The sequence below is a fragment of the Bubalus kerabau genome, chromosome 17 (genome assembly GCF_029407905.1).
Source record: "Bubalus kerabau isolate K-KA32 ecotype Philippines breed swamp buffalo chromosome 17, PCC_UOA_SB_1v2, whole genome shotgun sequence".
NCBI classification, from domain to species: domain Eukaryota; kingdom Metazoa; phylum Chordata; class Mammalia; order Artiodactyla; family Bovidae; genus Bubalus; species Bubalus kerabau.
In genome coordinates, this window is record NC_073640.1 from 54,871,761 (window position 1) to 54,890,999 (window position 19,239).

Here is a 19,239-nt window from a genome sequence, read left to right on the forward strand (position 1 = left end):
CTCGGAGGAAGTGTTTGGGGAGACCCTTCTGCTTTGTTCTGTTGGCTGAGTCTTTGCTCATAAACTGTCCGTGTTCCTCCCTGCCGTTAGAGGTAGCCCTGTCACCCTGGTTGATTTTCCTGTGGTCACTGTGACCTTTCCCGTGGGTGGTGCAGGAGGGATGGTAGCTGGCATGGCAGGGTGTCCTTAGGCCCCTAGAAGGACTGTGCGGCATAGAGCAGGCACAATAGGAGGGGCCCTGAGGGTCTGTTTAGAGGGAAGGATGGATTTCAGGCTCCTTCTCCACCTCCTTCAGTTCAATTCAGTTGCTCAGTCATGTCCGACTCTTTGCAACCTCATGGACTGCAGCACGCCAGGCCTCCCTGTCCATCACCAACTCCCAGAGTTTACTCAAACTCATATCCATTGAGTCAGTGATGCCATCCAACCATCTCATCCTCTGTCATCCCCTTCTCCTCCTGCCTTCAATCTTTCCCAGCATCAGGGTCTTTTCAAATGAGTCAGTTCTTCGCATCAGGTGGCCAAAGTATTGGAGTTTCAGCTTCAGCATCAGTCCTTCCAATGAACACTCAGGACTGATTTCCTTTAGGATGGACTGGTTGGACTTCCTTGCTGTCCAAGGGACTCTCAGGAGTCTTCTCCAACACCACAGTTCAAAAGCATCAATTCTTCAGCGCTCAGCTTTCTTTATAGTCCAACTCTCACATCCATACATGACTACTGGAATAAACCATAGCTTTGATGGACCTTTGTTGGCAAAGTAATGTCTCCACCTCCTTAACCAAAGCGAAGTTCACCTGTTAATTTCTTGTATGTTCTCTATATGACCCGATGACGCCCACTGGAGGTCATGAGCGGACCTGGGGCCAGTGTCAGGATGTACCAGATGTGCTAACCAGGCTCCAAAGGCTGTGAGCCAGCCCTGAGCCCTGGCCAGAGGTGGGCTATGACCCCCAGACTGGGGCTGGTTAGCAGGGGTCCTGGTCACTGTGGGTCCCCAGGCTTCCTGACTCCATCCCAGCACAGGTTGAGCCCAGGGAGAGGATGGGCGTTATCGAGTGTCAGGAGAACCGTCCATCCAGGTGGACGTGTGCTCAGGAGGAGCTCTCAGTCCCTGAGACATCAAAGGAAGGGCTGTGGGGAGTCTCTGGGGCTTTGGGGAGAGGGTGGCGGCCTGTGGGCTGGACCCAGAAGGCCCTGTTCTTGCCACTCTCACAGCACTGGGGCTGCACCCTAGTTCTCTGTGTCCCCATCAGTGGTCTGTTCTTGGCCTCCCCATTGTGCCAAGACCTGGGGCAGCTCTATCTGGAGACTCTGTCACACAGGCTCCCCTGTCAGAGGATGGGAGACCCCCATGGGACCCCAGTCCCTCTGAGATGGAGCAACTGGAGAAGCTGGGCTCCCCTCTTCCACCCTGCTCCAGAAGTTCCCCAACTTTCCCCAGATGCCTGGGGAGGCTGAGATGTCTCCAGGGACCAGACCCAGGTGTCCCCACAGATCAAGGGCCTTGTGATGAGGAGCTTCTCCCCTTTTCCCATGAGTTCACGCTGGGGCTCCCCCCTCCCCAGGGTGACTCCTGATGGGATGGAAAATCGGAAGTCTGAGCCAGGTCATGTCTCCGTGAGAAGGGGAAGGTCTCAAGCTGCCAGCCCAGGCCCTCCGGGGAGACTACAAGATTCTTCCCCAGTAGAGATGGGAAGGGGTGTGATTATCTGGGAATGAGCAGGAGTCTAACTCCTCACAGTTAAGCGGATCCTGTCATCTCCCTGGGTCAGGAAGATCCCCTGGAGAAGGGAATGGCAACCCACACCAATATTCTTGCCTGGAGAATCCCATGGACAGAGGAGCCTGGAAGGCTCCAGTCCATAGGGTTGCAAAGAGTTGGACACGACTGAAGTGACTTAGCGCTTGGCATGTCCTCTCTCCTGATTCCCAGAGGAATCAAGTCCTGTCATGGAGCAGCAGCCGTAGACACTTGCAAGTGTCCTCCCAGGCTGATGCCAGTTCTCCTGTGTCCACAGGAAATATTCTCTGACCTCTAGGTGTCACACTAGGGGTGGACCATTGTGTGGCATCCCTCATCCATTTTATGAGTGTTTATTGACCGTCTATTACTGAGTGCACACATACTGTTGAATATCTTGTCTGGCTTTCGCTTCATCCTTCCAGATGTCATTGTTAGAGCAGAACCTTCTGTTCAGAGCTCCCTGTGGTCTCAAGTAAGTAACTGTTAATTGCTCAATTGTGTCCAACTCGTGGCAACCCCATTGACTGCAGCCCACCAGGCTCCTCTGTCCATGGGATTCTCCATCCAAAAACACTAGAACGGGTTGTCATTTCCTTCTCCAGGGGAATCTTCCCAATTCAGGGACTGAAACCAAGTGTCCTGCATTGCAGGTAGACTCTTTACCATCTGAGCCACCAGGGAAGCCCCTGTCTCAAGGAAATGACAAACACATTTTTAAAAAGTAATCTTATTTATTTAGCTATGGCTGTGCTGGGCGGGCTTTCTCTAGTTGTGGTGCTTGGGCTTCTCATTGTGGTGGCTTCTCTTGTTGCAGAGCATGGGCTGTAAAAAGTAGAGCCTCGGTAGTTGCAGCTTAGTTGCTCCGAGGCACGTGCAGTCTTCCTGGACTAGGGATCAAGATTGTGTCTCCTGCACCAGCAGGTGAGTTCTTTGCTACTGAGCCACCAGGGAAGCCCCGATGAACACATTTGCTGTCAGGGGCTTAATGCAGAAGTCCCTTGCCCTGGCTCCGCCCCCTGCTCTCCCAGTTGGCTCTCATAACTCTGCCTCCTATCCCTGAGTTGCTCGAGGTCTCACACAGCCTCCCTGGCACAACAGTCTGGGTTCTGGGTGCTCTTGAAGCCGAGTCGACCACAATCCAGAGCTTCCGTTGATTCTTTTAGTACTGGGGAGAAGGTCCAGGTGACGGCATCAGGCAATTTGTAGGAACTTGCCTCCAAGGCTTAATGACCACCTCTTGAGGGAATTGGCGGGTTCCTCCCAGTGGCATCTTGGCAGGGGGCGCAGATCAGGTGCTGGAGGTGTTCGGGTACCTATGAGACCTGAGGGTAGAATCACTGCCTTCCAGTAGGATTAAGCTTCAGGAGTTTCCAATGTCCCTGGACAGGGCTGGAGGTGAAGCCTATGGTGGTGATGTTTTGGACTGAGCAACTAAAAGAGCCAGAGACCCCCTGGGCAACCGCAGGGCCCTGTATCCACTGATTAGCCTCCCAGTGAATTCAGGGGCTTCGTGGCTGAAAGCCAGCTCAGGGGGACAGGTGGGGGTGGCTTCTCTGTTGTCCTGAGGACCAGGGGAGCCCGAGCCTCAGCTTATCCTGCCGCTGGTCACAGGCAATTGGCTCTGGGAAATGGCCCAGGAGCAACCTCCAGTTTTTTATTTGATTTTAAATGGAAATGAAAGTGAAAAGTAAAAATGTTAGTCAATCAGTCGTGTCCGACTCTTTGTGACACTATGGACCGTAGCCCGCCAGGGTCCTCTAGCCATGGGTTTCTCCAGGCAAGAATACTGGAGTGGGTTGCCATTCCCTTCTCCAGGGGATCTTCCTGACCCAGGGATCGAACCCACATCTCTTACATCTCTTGCATTCATAAGCAGGTTCTTTACCATCAGTGCCACAGGCAGCCATAAATTCAGTTCGGTTCAGTCGCTCAGTCGTGTCCGACTCTTTGCGACCCCATGAATCACGCAGCACGCCAGGACTCCCTGTCCATCACCAACTCCCAGAGTTCACTCAGACTGACGGCCATTGAGTCGGTGATGCCATCCAGCCATCTCATCCTCTGTCATCCCCTTCTCCTCCTGCCCCTAATCCCTCCCAACATCAGAGTCTTTTCCAATGAATCAACTCTTCGCATGAGGTGGCCAAAGTATTGGAGTTTCAGCTTTAGCATCAGTCCTTCTAATGAACACCCAGGGCTGATCTCCTTCAGAATAGACTGGTTGGATCTCCTTGCAGTCCAAGGGACTCTCAAGAATCTTCGCCAACACCACAGTTCAAAAGCATCAATTCTTCAGTGCTCAGCCTTCTTCACAGTCCAACTCTCACATCCATACATGACCACTGGAAAAACCATGGCCTTGACTAGATGGACCTTTGTTAGCAATTACCTCTGCTTTTGAATATGCTATCTAGGTTGGTCATAACTTTCCTTCCAAGGAGTAAGCGTCTTTTAATTTCATGGCTGCAATCACCATTTGCAGTATTTTGGAGCCCCAAAAAATAAAGTCAGCCACTGTTTCCACTGTTTCCCCATCTATTTGCCATGAAGTGATGGGACCGGATGCCATGATCTTCGTTTTCTGAATGTTGAGCTTTAAGCCAACCTTTCCACTCTCCTCTTTCACTTTCATCCAGAGGCTTTTTAGTTCCTCTTCACTTTCTGCCATAAGGGTGGTGTCATCTGCATATCTGAGGTTATTGATATTTCATTAACCCACCCTAAATATGCCTCCTGAACCCAAATGTGCCCTTTGTCCAAGGTCAGCCCCAATCTCAACTCCCCAGAATCCTTTTTGCTCCTCTTCTAGCACGATCCGTCCACTAGAGGGCACTCACGCTCCTCTTTTGCCATCACCTGCGACAAATGCCCGTGTGTTCATTGCCACCACCACCAGCCCTCAAACACTCTCTAGATTTGCTCTGGGCGAAGCTCCTGGGACAGACATCAGGGTCCTCCAGGAAGAACCTCACATGGAGGAGGTGGCAGGATGGACTGACGACCTGGAACCCAGCCCAGGACCCAAGTCACTGCTGAGGGGGACGGCTCCAGGCACAGAGGGCAGTGTGGGCTGGACACGGGTGCCCAGACACCTAGGCCACCAGCCAGGGCACTGGGGGAAACAGCTGTGAACCTTCGGCTCCGTCACTCAGGATCTGTGCACGTGCCCTTGGCTAGGCTGCTGAGGAACCTTCCAGAATGGACCCTCCACAGCAGGAGACAAGTCCTCCCGGGCACTTCCGGAGCTCTCGTGCCAGGAAGAGTCAGGGGAGATGCACCCATCACTGTGGCACAGGTTCTCCCGGGGCCTGAGGGGGCAGCTGGGGTCCCAGGTTCACTGTCAACCCCAGATCAGGAGCCGGGGTGCTGGGACGGTGAGGTCCTGCCAACCCTTCTGAGACCATCTGTCCACCACTGTTCCATCTCAGCCCTCACAGCATACTCTGAGTGAATCTGTCACTCAGACTGTGTCCAAGACATCACGTGGGTCACTCCAATTCTTTGCTTTGATCCTGATGTCTGTCTGGGGCTGTGCAGGGTCCTGGAGTTTCCAGTTTCCTGGATATAGTGGACACAGTTACAGTTCATGCATGCCTTCCCTGATTAAGCAAATGAACTTTTGGATGCCTGTGTGCCTGGCATATCAGACTCTGCAATTGTGGGGTAAACAAAGTGGACACAGCCAGCTCTCAGGGAACTCACAGTCTAGCTGGGGTGACAGTAAGGATCACTTCCACCCTCCTGAGGGCTTGTAGCACCAAACACCCTCCTACACTCTCCAGGCCTCACAATTGCCCAGTGATAGGCACTCCTGTCATTATGCCCATTTTCTAGCTCGGAAAGTTGAGGCAGGGAGGGAGGGAGCCTCTGTCCAGTGTACCACCCCCTCACAGCCTGAGGCACCAGCTCTCCAAGGCCCATTTCCTGATCATTGTCTTGCCTCTGGGCACTCAGTCCTGTCTGTGAAGCTGTGTCCTGCAGTGTGACAAGGAATGCCCTCGGGCCCCCGTCTGAGCTCTGAGCCTTCCTGTGTGCGTCTGGAGCCAGCTCCACTTCTCCCCTTGGCTACTGATGATGTGTATGGGAGGGATGGTGATGAGTTTGGGGTCTCTGGGCCTGAGGGCTAAGTCAGCTTCTTTCCTGCAGAGGAAATTCCCATCGGTCTTCACTTGGGTCGACACTCCTAATCCAGCAGGGACTTCACGTGGGCCTGAGGCTGGCAGGATGTCTCGTCTGTCAGTTTCTCCAGCCTGCTGAGACTTGCAAATAACGTGACAACCTAGGGAACCCAGGTGGTAGCTCTCCTTTCCCCCAAGTGAAGGTTAAAAGCGAAAGTGTTAATCTCTCAGTCTTTTCCAACTCTTTTTGACCCCATGGACTGTCACCCGCCAGGTTCCTCTGTCCATGGGATTTTCCAGGCAAGAATACTGGCGTGGGTTGCCATTCCCTTCTCCAGGGGATCTTCCCGACCCAGGGATTGAACTTGGGTCTTCTACACTGCAGGCAAATTCTTTACCGTCTGAGTCACGAGGGAAGCCCAAGTGAAGGTCAGGCTGTCCCAAGTCGACCCACAACCCCTTGTCCTAAGAGTAGGAGTCAGGAAACTGAGGTTGGTGGGCTGACCATGCATAGATGAGCAGATTGAGTGAAGAATGCTGGAACAGGGCTGTTTGAAGCTGTATTTCACCCCTCTTCCAGGCATGCCCCTTCCTCCTACCTTTCCCTGACTCACTGCTTAACTTCCTCTCTAAACCTCTCCCCCATTACCGTCTCAAGAGTGTCAGAGACAGGAAAATCGCGCTTGAACCATTTCCCACGTTGGAAACACCGAGGGCAGGAGTCGGCCACGATCACGCAGAGAGTCCGGAGCCGGAGTGGGAACCCTGGTTCGGGACACTCACATTCTGGACTCTCCTCCCAAGATCCAATAGTCTCTATGCTGTGTGTGACATTTTGTTGGCACATCACCCCCTTCTCTCAATGGATTATGCCCGCACCCACCCAGTGAGCCAGTCCATGGGCTCCCCACTTCTCGTGGCGATGGGCCAGTGCACTCTGTCCTGCTTCTCGCAGGATGTCTAAGGTACCATCAGGGCCACTCCCCAACCCCGCCCGTTCACCCTTGGCTTTGCCTTTTAGCCACAACGGTGGTGGCTATGGCTCTTGGACCCCTCTTGGGCCCTTTTTTAGGCCAGGGCCCCAGTGGCCAAGGCAGCTCCGTTCTCTTAACTTACTTCTTGAGATCATAACCCATGTGGCCATGGGCCTGGAAGGACTGGGACTCCCCAGGACGAGTGTCCTCCTGCCCACTGGGCACCCTGGAGAACTGAAAGGCTGCCCCCGCCCGGTGTCCGGCCTGGCCTGCGTGGCAACCCGCCGAGGGTAAGGGTCCCTGGTCAGTGAGGCGCCTGCCCCCAGCGGTGCTCAGAGTTCCAGGCCCGGGGGATGAGCACCTGCCCTCGTCCACAGCCTTTCTTAGTTTCTGTTTGATTCCCCCGTGTCCCCGTGGGCAGGTGGCCTGGAACAGGGCAAGGAATCCGAGGCTGGCTGGGGATCCTGGTGCCGCCGGCCACCCCTACTGCCCAGTACCCTACAGGCTCCCTCTCTTCTCCAGGCCTCAGCTCTCTCCTCCATTAGAGGGGGCTCTGGCTCTGTGTCTGGACTGCTGGACGGTGACCTGAGCTCACCTGAAGTTCTGGCAGGTCTTAGTTCTTGACTGAATGAGTGACCATCCCTGGGAGGCCCTCCCCCTCTCCCTTCCTCTAAGTTCAACTCACCCGTATACCGGTACTGTCTGGGATTCTGGCTGCTGGTTTTCTTCCTGGGTGTTGGTGTAACACCACCCTCATGGCAGAAAGGGAAGAAGTACTAAAGAGCCTCTTGATGCAAGTGAAAGAGGAGAGTGAAAAAGTTGGCTTAAAACTCAACATTCAGAAAACTAAGATTATGGCATCTGGTCCAATCACTTCATTGCAGATAGATGTGGAAACAAGGGAAACAGTGAGAGACTTTATTTTTGGGGGCTCCAAAATCACTGCAGAAGGTGACTGCAGCCATGAAATTAAAAGACACTTGCTCCTTGGAAGAAAAGCTATGACCAACCTCAGTTCAGTTCAGTTGCTCAGTGGTGTCTGATTCTTTGAGACCCCATGGACTGCAGCACGCCAGGCCTCGCTGTCCATCACCAACTCCTGGAGTTTACTCAAACTCATGTCCATTGAGTTGGCGACACCATCCAACCATCTCATCCTCTGTCATCCGCTTCTCCTCCCGCCTTCAATCTTTCCCATCATCAGGGTCTTTTCAAATGAGTCAGTTCTTCGCATCAGGTGGCTAAAGTATTGGAGCTTCAGCATCAGTCCTTCCAATGAATATTCAGAACTGATTTCCTTTAGGATGGACTGGTTGGATCTTTTTGCAGTCCAAGGGATAGCATATTAAAAAACAGAGATATTACTTTGCCAATAAGGGTTCATCTAGTCAAAGCTGTGGTTTTTCCAGTAGTCATGTATGGATGTGAGAGTTGGACTATAAAGAAAGCTGAGTACCAAAGAATTGATGATTTTGAACTGTGGTGTTGGAAAAGATTCTTGAGAGTCCCTTGGACTGCAAGGAGATCCAACAAGTCCATCCTAAAGGAAATCAGTCCTGAATATTCGTTGGAAGTACTGATGCTGAAGCTGAAACTCCAATACTATGGCTACCTGATGCGAAGAACTGACTCACTGGAAAAGACCCTGGGAAAGATTGAAGGCAGGAGGAGAAGGGGATGACAGAGGATGAGATGGTTGGATGGCATCACCGACTTGATGGACATGAGTTTGAGCAAGCTTCGGGAGTTGGTGATGGACAGGGAAGCCTGGCATGCTGCAGTCCATGGGGTTGCAGAGAGTCAGACACGATTGACCGACTGAACTGTTGGTGTCCCACTGAATCCTGGCATCACTTCATAACCAGGTTGCCTCTAGAAGGCCAGCTTCATTCTGGGGGCCACTGTTCACCCCTCCTGGCTGGCAAATCGGTCTCTAAAGTAAACCCCACTTCCGAATCTGCACCAAACTCTATTACCCATTCAAGAAATGTCTTCTGCTTTGAAGTGGGTTTCTGCATGGTGGTAGGTTTGGTGTGTGTGTGTGTGTGTGTATATATATAATTTAATTAATTAATTAATTATTGTGCTGGGTCTTCATCGCTATGCAGGCTTTACCCTAGTTGCAGCGAGCTGTGGTTACTCTTGAGTTGCAGTGCGAGGGTTTGTCATCATAGCAGCTTCTCTGGTTGCCGAGCATGGGCCCCATGGCACACGGACTTCAGTGGTTGTGGTTTCTGGGCTCTAGAGTTGCTAGTTGTGCTGCACAGGCTCAGTTGCTCCTCGACAGATGGGATCTTCCCAGACCGGGGATCAAACCCGTGTCTCCTGCATTCGCAGGTGGATTCTTAACCACTGGACCAGCAGGGAAGCCTTGGTTTGGTTTTGCTAGAAATCTCCATGGTAAAGACCCCGGCTGGCCTTTGGCTCCCTGGGCTGGAGCTGTGTGCTGAGCCCGCAGGGTCCGACTCTCACCATCTTTCTCAGGACATAGATTTAGTCTGGGCTGGTGGTCCATTTTTGGGTTGAGGTCTAGGCTGGGCCAGAGGTGGTTGATCCAGCTTCTTGTGGGGCTACAAGAGGCTCTATAGGACCAGGTTCTGACTGGGCTCCGGATCCCTGTGTCAGTTCTGGGTCCTGTTGAGTTCTAGATTCTTTTCCTGGCTCAGGTCTGTGCTGTGAGGCAGCTTCCTGTTTACTGAAGGGCACCCTTTGGATGGGGGGCAGAGGCCTGTGGGGCACGAAATTCCTGGTGCAGAGCGGATTTTTGTTGTGCTCGAGGTTCCTGCTGGGCTTCAGCTTGGTGATGGGCAAGGGGCTCCTGCTGAGTGAGGGTCTTTGCTGTGCAGTGGGCTATTGGATCCCTGTCTGTTGGGTCCCTGCTGATCCTCAGATGCTGGCTGGTCTGGATGTTTTTTCTGGTGCATGCTTCCCTGGTAGCTCAGAGGTTAAAGCATCTGCCTCCAATGCAGGAGACCCAGGTTCGATCCCTGGGTCGGGAAGATCCTCTGGAGAAGGAAATGGTAACCCACTCCAGTATTCTTGCCTGGAGAATCCCATGGACGGAGAAGCCTGGTAGGCTACAGTCCATGGGGTCGCAAACAGTCGGGCATGACTGAGCGACTTCACTCACTCACCAGCTGGGTTATAGTTGTCTGGTGTGGCTTTGATTCTCTAACAGGCTTAAATACCAACTTAGAACCTGTCTCTGCTGTGCTTTTTTTTTCTCAAGGGAGATATATTTTAAAAAAATATTTTTTTTAATTTATTTTTGGCTGTGCTGAGTCTTCGCTGCCGCACGGGTTTTTCTCTAGTTGTGGTAAGCAGGGGCTGCTCCCTAGTTGCGGTGGCTTCTCTTGCTGAGGAGCACGGGCTCTAGGGCGCTCCGGCTTCAGTAGTTCCAGCACGTGGGCTCAGTAGTTGCGGCTCTTAGGCGCTGGAGCACAGGCTTGGTAGTGGTGATGCACGGGGTTTAGCTGCTTAGCGGCGTGTGGGATCTTCCCGGACCAGGGATTGAACCTGTGTCTCCTGCATTGACAAGTGGATTCTTTACCCCTGAGCCACCAGGGAATCCCTTGTGGGAGATAATGATCTCCCTGGCTTCATCCCTCTGGGTCCCCACAGACCTCCTTTGTCACAGATGCCTCGTGGGTTACTCATGATGGCTCTCCCGCCACCTTGGGTTCCACTCCCTCGACCTGGCATCCCTGGTCTTCCTTTCAGAAGCGGTTGGCAAGTGGGCTGAGCACCGCTGGCTCCCCGCTCCTGTGCCAAGAGAAGCACTTGTGTCTCTTGCTGTAGGAGGAAGGGTGGGGACAGAAGGAAGCTGGGTGTCCATCACCCTCCCCCCAGAGGGTTATGTCTTGAAGGGGCCCCATTCCACTCCCCACTCAGATAAAATATTTCTTCCCATGAAGGCAGCATCCCAGCTGAGTCCTCTGTTTCATCCAGATGACAGAAGCTAGACTCTGGAGGAATGTTCCTTTTCTTTCTCGATTTTAAAAAATATTTACTTGGCTGCACCGGGTCTTAGTTGTAGCACATGGGATCTTCCTGTTGACATCTTCCTGTCGGCAGGATCTTTAGTTTCGGCATGCACACTCCCAGTTGCAGCATGTAGGATCTAGTTCCCTGACCAGGTACCAAACTCGGGGCCCCCTGCATCAGGAATGCGGCGTCTTGACCACTGGACCTCTAGGGAAGTCTCGAGTGTTCCTTTTCTTACTTCTCCTTCTGATGTGTGAGGAAAGGGTCAGAGAGGGAAGCGGGATCTACCCTGTTGTAACTTTCCCCTCTTTATTTATTCTTTCTAAAGGTTCCCACTTTAATTTCCTTATAGTATTGTTCTGATCATTTTTTCCCCATGTTAAAAAAGAAAAAAAAAAGATATCTTCTCATTTTTGCAGCTAGAAAGCCCTTTTCAGTGGCATTTGAGATCTTCCACACTGTCTCTCCCAGGTGGCTCAGTGGTAAAGAATTCACTTGCAATGCAGGAGACACAGGAGATGCTGGTTCGATTCCCTGTGTCGGGAAGATCCCCTGGAGGAGGGCGTGGCAATCCATTCCTGTATTCTTGCCTGGAGAATCCCATGGACAGCGGAGCCCAGCAGGTTATAGTCTATGAGGTCACAAAGAGTCCGTCGTGACTGAGCGACCGAGCACTCTCCTTGGGCCCTGCCTCTACACGTATGTCTGCTGTAGTTGCCTGGAAACTCACAGAGGCCGGTGACCATTCATGATGGTGATGGTGGTGATAATCACAAATACTGGGGAGGCATATTATGTGCTAGGAAATGGTGCCAGGCTCTTTTTAAACTTACATGATCATTAGTAAGACAATGTCTAATTCATTGTTCTCACTGCTTTTCTTTGCCCTACCTAGCTCTTGCCTCAGGAAGGTTTGCTGGATGAGTAAAAGTAAAAATTTGGGCAGCGGAGACAGACTGAAGGTGGTGTTGGATAGAGGTGTGTATATAATCTGGGAACGGTTTGGAATGAACAGGGTAAAGTGGGTCATCTGGATTGAATGTGCATTTCAAGACCCCATTTCAAAATTATTTTGATTTATTACATTTAAGTATATTTATTGATTTTGTTTGCTATTTTCCTGCTTGTGTTTACAGTCGGGAGGACCACCTAGGTACTCAGAAATTCTTGGTTTCTTTCAGGTAAGTAAGCTTAAGGCTGTGTGAAGGGGCAGCCCCAGGAAAAGACTGACAAGTGAAGAAGGCACTGGAGGGGGCAGTAATCTCAGGGGAAATGCTTTGGGGATGATTTAGGGAGTGGGGACAGGAATGGGGGAACGTGAGATGGGAGAAGAGCGGCTTCTAGGTGCACTCACAGCTTTGTTGACTGAGAATGTTTCATCGGGAGGGTGGGGTCTCAGAGCACCTATAAGGGCAGAGCAAAGCTTTCTAGCAGACATCGTGTGAGAAACTGCTGGCAGGCTCTGGAGGGCTTGTTTGACTTCCTGTGATGTCTTTGGTGTCCTAGGGTGAAGAGGAAAGGGAGACACTGCAGTTAAAAACATTCTTAGAATTTAAATTTTTTAATGAGAGCTTTTAAAATGTTACAAGTGAGACTCATCCCAGGGGGAAAAATTTAAATGAAACAATATCTACAGTAAGGAGATAAAAGATGCCCCAACCCCCTCTTCCACTCCTGATTCTGGTGAGCAGACTGTTGTTACTAGTTTGCGGCATAGTTTTCCATACCTTTTGTATATAAACGTAATTGTTGTTGTTGTTTAGTCCCTAAGTGGCATCTCTTTGCCACCCCATAGCCCGCCAGACTCCTCTATCTGTGGGATTTCCCAGGCAAGAATGCTGGAATGAGTTGCCATTTCTTTCTCCAGGGATCATCCTATTCTTGATCATGTAATATCATAATAATGCCACAATATCCATCAGTTTAACACTTGCCAGTGTACTTTTTATAAGACATTTAATTATACCTAGACTAGGGAGGAATCCCATTGTTTGACAGTGATACCGGTGGTGTTATCAGAGATCAGTGGCCAGGTCCCCAGCAGCCCCATCTCCCTCCACTTTGATAAGCAATGGCATTCTATCATCAGAGGCTTTGGCGAGCCATCTCTAGTATTAGGGGAATTGTGTTTTGCTTTTCCTGCTCTTCCTGTTTCCCCACACGTTGACCTTGAGTGGGATGAGCTGAGATGCATGCTAATCCTGATCTTCATTTCATCTCTCTTGTCTCTTAACCCCTGCTTCATTGCTAGCTGGGGCTTCCCTGGTGCCTCCGATGGTAAAGAATCCACCTGCAGTGCAGGAGACCCAGGTTCGATCCCTGTGTCAAGAAGAACCCCTGGAGAAGGAAATGACAACCCACTCCAGGATTCTCGCCTGGAAAATCCCAAGGACAGAGGAGCCTGGCGGGCTACAGCCCGTGGGGCCGAAAAGAGTCAGACATGACTGAGTGAGTGACACTTTCATTCTCATCCCTAGTTGATTCCACAGAGCGACTCTGGTTTAAGGAGGGTCATTCTTTGACAACTTACTGGTTTTCTTCATCCTGCCCTTGAAACGATCACAGGGACACGGCTTTGTCAGCCTGGGCGCTGTCATGAGTGTTCTTCTGGGGGCTCTCAGGAACCAATCTGAAATAAGGGGGTTGCTGCTTAGGACGGTTCATGTGTTTGAGGGCCAGGACTTGACTTGCCATCTCCCTTGCCTCCCAATTGTTTTTCATACTGCAGTGGGAAAGGGTCAACACAGAACAGTCATATGACCACCAGGGTCTCTAAGTTGTTTTGCTGACCTGTATGGACAAGAATGGGCTTCCCCGATACCTCATTTGGTAAAGAATCCACCTGCAATGCAGGAGACCTTGGTTCAATTCCTGGGTTGGGAAGATCCGCTGGAGACGGGAAAGGCCATCCACTCCAGTATTCTGGCCTGGGGAATTCTCTGGACTGCACAGTCCATGAAGTCGCAAAGAGCCAGACACGACTGAGCGTGTTTCACTTTCAAGGGCAAGAATTTGGTGGCAGGTTTGGAGGAAGCATCAGAGTGTCATTAAGGAGACCAAAAAAATGAGCAATGAGTGGCAGGGAGGTTCGAGAGGGAGGGGACATATATATACATAGGCCTGATACACGTTGTTGTGTGGTGGAAACCAACACAATATTGTAAAGCAATGATCCTCCAATTAAACATAAATTTAAAAAAACGAGGAATAAGAGGTGTCTGCCTTTCGGTGGCTGCTTTACTTCGACTAAGCCATTTTGCGCCTCTGATTTCTGTCTTGCCTGTGAGTAAAATAAGGCTGAGAATGGGGTCCAGTAAGGTCTTGGAAGGCAGCCCTGGGTTGTTGGGGAAAAGGGCAAGGGAGAAGGGGCCAGCCAGACCTTCAGCCAGCTCCCCTAGACCCTGGAGGAGTCTGGCTCTTACATGAGACTCAGGAAGAAATGAGTGGTGGGTTGGGGGAGAGGGCAGGGGGCGAGGACAGCTCAGGTAACATCTGCTCTGCTCTCAGAGGGATTCAGGAGAGCAAGTGGGGATCTCCACGGCACACTGTTGTCGATATTTGTGTTGCTGACCTTGGCATTCACATTCTTGGCCTCCTTCTTGGAGCCACCTCCCAGAAGCCTGGCGTTGGTCCCTCTGGCCTCTGGCGACCCCTGTAGGAAGGAAACTGGTCACTTCCAGGCACTGGAAAGGGAAGGCGCCAAGAGACTCGATCCCTGATCACTGTGCCTCTGGGTCAGCGCAGCTCCATTGCTCTTCCTTTTTACTCAGGGATCTAGGGTATTTCAAGAGAGGAGTATTTTCAATGTATAAGGAATTGAAGTGTAAATCTGGCCTAGAGAAAAGCTTAGCTGGAGGTAGGCAGAGAAAGAACAGCTTCTGGATAGAAGAGAGGACAAAAGGTCGGGGTGTTGATAAGACCTGACAACCTCCCCATTAAGGTCCCTGCCCTGCACGCATTATAATCCTCCTGACTCAAGAAATAAGAGCAAAGAGTAGATTATTCCATAAACCAGCCAGGAACTTCACCTGACCTCTGTGTTTGCTTGTATTTGAATCCATAGTCCCAGTTCAACTATTAATATAAGAGGATGGTATTTACCTTTGTCCCTCTGGAACAAATCCCTTTCTCCTTTTGTTTCTACTCAAGTCTGCCTTGTCACCTGATGCTCTCTGATTTCCGTTTTGTGTTTCTTGATATCATTACCAAGCTGTTGTTATAGCATTGCACTAATTAAGTGAATCACCATCTCTTTTATTTTGAGGTGAGAACACTGAGGCCCAGAGAGAGCTAATGCAATGCCCAAGTTCACAGAATTAATGGTGACTCATCGGGAGCTAAAACCTAGGTCCAAGGCTCTTAGCCTATTATTCTCTCTTCGAACCTACATGACCTAACGTCATGGGAGCTATTTATCGTAAGTAATTTTCTAATTAGTAGGCAGTCTTATAAGGAATTACTCTGTTATTGTCATTTATTTCCTAACATTGTCATTGCTTCTCAGTTATTTATTTTTCCATGAAAAGCATATTAAGCAGGTATGTGGTTATTGTAAGAGATAAAGCAAGATCAGGTTTTGTTTGGAGATTTCTGGGCAGGAGGATTGTGTAGTGTTATTTCTGCTCACCAGACTTAGTCCGACATTGCAGCTACCCTTGCCTGGGAAATGGGAATTGAGCCTGTAATTGCACCCCTGGTGGCCCCAATGAGCTTTCCCCATCTCATTGCCCTTGTGCCTTTGTAGCTACTTGAGAATGAAATTTTACTCACTCGATTTATTGAACACTTACTAGGTTCACATTATCCATCATTTACTCTTCGCAACAGTTGTACACGCTAAGTGGTATTTTACTCATTTCAAAATGAAGCTTAAAAAAGCTAAGCATCTTGTCCAGGCTTCCAAGAGGCTTCCCAGGTGGTGCAGTGGTCAAAGAATCCACCAGCCAAGCAGGAGACGTGGGTTTGATCCCTGAGTGGGGAAGATCCCCTGGAGAAGGAAATGGCAACCCACTCCAGTATTCTTGCCTGGAGAATGCCATGGACAGAGGAGCCTGATGGGCTGTAGTCCATGGGGTCACAAAGAGTCGGACATGACTGAGCGTGCGCGCGCACACACATCCCGCCAGGAGCCAAGATTTGGATCACGGTCGATCCCCTGAATTCAAGTCTGAGTCTAAAGGTCTGGGTGAGTCTAAATGTGTCACCGTGTTTGATAATTATTGGTAAAGCAGTGACTCCCCTGGGGAGTGGGTCCCCTTCCACTCATTGGATGTTTGGCCATGTCTGGAGAAATTTTTGGCTGTATTAACGGGGTGGGGGCGGGAAGAGGCTGCTGTTGGCTTCTAGAGGGTAGAGGCCACTCGGTGTTGCTAAACAGGTTAGAAAGAACACAGCAGTGCACCCTGCCCCCCTTGCAAGAAGAATTATTAATCGCTAATGTCAACAGAGCTGCTATGAAACCAAGGTGTCCAGTCCCCTAAGGGGAACATTTTGAACTTAGAAACCTGAGGATTTATTCTTCCACTTAGATATGTTTACCTAGCACCTTGCTGGGTCACAGGAGGGACATGGAAACAAGACACCAGGGTGTGCCAGTATTGAGGTTACAGCGCAGAAGGGCAGTGGTTGGGGTAGGAGACGCACCAACACTCAACTCAAGGTGGAATGTGGACCGTGCAGAGAGAGTCCAGTAGGGGCCGAGCTTGTGCATGGGAGGGAGGGGGCTCATGTCTGCCTCTGGGTCACATTAGGGCAGCGGTGGGACCAGAACCAAGCTGGTGGGAAGACACAAGAGCAGCTGGGGAGCAGCCGAGGTTCCGAGATTCCGGCTGAGAGGAACACGGGCCCTTGTTAGTGCAGGGTGTGGGGGGATGGCCGGGAAAGGCGGCTGTGACTGGAGCTTGGAGTCCAGGCTGAGGACTCCAGCCTGGGAGCCCGTCACAGTGGTGGAAAAGACTTCCCTCCCAGAATGCAGGTCTAGGGCCTCCCCCGCCAGGCCATGGGGCCCAGCGGCTTCCACAGAACTCTATAAGGGAGAAGATGCTGGAAATGGGTGCAGGAGGGTAGACTCCTGATTTTAGGGCCCACTCGATGCTGAGTGTGTAACAAAGCTACTTCACCTCAAAGTAGCACTTGGGGAGATGGTAACTTAGAGTGGGAACACAGGTGGGGAGGGGGCCTCTTCTGCACAGTTGTTCTGCTAAGGGCTGGGCCACTCCGGCTGTAGGGAACAGTGGGGTGGATTCGGAACTCCTAACCCAGGATCTGCTTCCTAAAGGTGAGCTATTTAAACAGGGCCTGTGTGCAGTCTTGCCCCCTGCCAGGCCACAGGCGTGAGGCCTTGTACCAAGAACACAGAAGCAGAGCTGAGAACCAAAGTTGCCTCCAAAGCTGACTGAGCCCCTTTGTAACTGTTGCCTGGAGAGTCCCATGAACAGAGGAACCTGGCGGGCTACAGTCCATAGGTCACAAAGAGTCGGACGTAGCTGAAGTGACATGCACACACGCATGTAACCATTGCCAAAAGCCCATGATCATCACTAACAGGTTTCCTGACTCCAAATTAGTCAAAGATGCCCACTCCAGTAAACACCCTATAAAGCCCCAACCAGTCCCCTAACGCCAGCCTTCCAGCAGGAATTGTCTTTGTCTTGAGGCTATAAAAATTGGCTATTAACCCACGAACACTATCGACTCTCCCTGGCCTGTCAGGAGTTGTCGGCCCGCTGTGCTTGCAGGGCCCATGTTATCTCTGCTCTTTGTTCTTAATAAGCTCACTCCCTTCTGCAGTGCTCTGCGTCTGGAAATTCTTTTCCAGCCGGCACTCGGATTGCCCCAAACAGCTCGGTGTGATCACAGCTTCAAACACGGGTACTACCTGGTGATGTGATTTTCCGGTTTATCACCTTACCGTGAAATAGCATTAAGAATTGTTGGGGCACGTCTAGTGTACTAGGAAGAATATAATCAAGGATGACTGACTGACTGGACGCACACTTGCCTTCAACACCCTCTCTGCATGGCCTCCAGGCCCGGCCCCCAGGACAGTCAACACCCCCAAACAGGGACTGGGGGAGAGGTAAGGTCCTCTCCCGCCAGCTACCCTTGCAGACACTCCATACACACAGGCTCCTTTAACTTCACGACATGCTTAGGATTTACGTTCAGTTCATTCATTTTTGTAAATAAAGAAACAGGCGCCCAGACAGGCTAACTCACCGCTAACCCCCGTAGCCTGCAGGGGCTACATTTTACCGCGTGTGCGGTCACGCTCTTTCCTGTTTCACCACGTTTCTCCCCTCTTTCTATCTTACATAGAAAGTGGACTTTTTTTACCTGTGTGTGAGCTGCTGGAGACCACGGACATCAGCATTAGTGGCAGCAACAGGAGGAGGGAAGAGATTAGAACCTTCATTTCACCTGTCGATGCTGCTGCGTGTCGACTCTTCAGCAGCTCCCAGTGAGAGGGTGCCCACTGCTCCTGGCGGCTCAGGCCGTGCGTGGTATGTGGCTCGGGTAGGGGGGTGGATCTGCACTTTACTCCCAGGCCAGCATTCTCATTAGAGGGCGGGAAGGGCCAAGTGGCACTGGCCTTGTTAGGTAACAGGTTGGACCATGTGTTTTATGGGAATCTGGGAGGCAAAACTAGCCAAACAAATGAAGCCTTTATAGGAACATGAGAGGGTGACTGGTAACCTGGCCGCTGTACTCGTCCCCTCCCTCCCTCCTGCCTCCCCACCCTGCAATGTGCTATGATTTCTTCTTTTGGCTTGTTTGAATTTCCTTATACGTTTGAGTGACGTTTTCTAGCTCAGTGTCTGGCAGGAAAAGTGAGGACTAAGGGTTGGCAAAGAGGGTGACACGGCCTGTCTCCCCTCTGTCCTCCCTGCTCCCAGCCTCGGCACAGTATCAGATGTTGCCGTGCCCCCCACTGTGGACAGCGTCCTCCAGGTCTGTGGCCATGTAAGGAGGGAGGCAGAGAGGATGGAGGAGAGGCTCTTCTCCCTTGCCGAAACCCTGCCCTGGGGCACTGGGTCAAAGCAGGCCTCCTTGTTGTTGGTCAGGCTGGTGGCCGTGGCCTCGTTGTTCAGTTGCTTCGTCGTATCCAACTCTCTGCGATCCCATGGCCTGCAGCATGCCAGGCTTCCCAGTCCATCACTAACTCCTGGAGCTTGCTCAAACTCATGTCCATCGAGTCAGTGATGCCATCCAACCAGCTCATCCTCTATTGTCCCCTTCTCCTCCTGCCTTCAATCTTTCCCAACATCAGGGTCTTTTCCAATGAGTCAGCTCTTTGCATCAGGTGGCCAAAGTATTGGAACTTTGTGGTATATGGCCTCATGGCTCCTGCCTAGGGAAGAGGGACGTGGGTTGGCGGAAGACCCTCAAGGCTTCGGGTCCAAGAGGATTTGAGAAG

The 19,239-nt window shown here is 51.3% G+C and overlaps 1 protein-coding gene and 1 non-coding gene across 2 annotated transcripts; one reads left to right on the forward strand and one right to left on the reverse strand.

Moving 5' to 3' along the window:
• Positions 1 to 9,766: 9,766 nt before the first annotated feature.
• On the forward strand, positions 9,767 to 9,838 carry TRNAW-CCA (transfer RNA tryptophan (anticodon CCA)). Its single transcript has one exon. It is a non-coding gene; the product is annotated as a tRNA-Trp (tRNA).
• Positions 9,839 to 12,227: 2,389 nt separating this feature from the next.
• Positions 12,228 to 18,237, reverse strand: CXCL17 (C-X-C motif chemokine ligand 17). The gene is made up of 4 exons (XM_055554060.1): positions 18,159 to 18,237; positions 14,395 to 14,475; positions 13,354 to 13,452; positions 12,228 to 12,325 (listed from the first exon to the last, which is right to left on the reverse strand). Exons 1-4 carry the CDS (start codon positions 18,235 to 18,237, stop codon positions 12,228 to 12,230), a joined length of 357 nt encoding a protein of 118 aa, XP_055410035.1.
• Between the last annotated feature and the right edge of the window lie 1,002 nt (positions 18,238 to 19,239).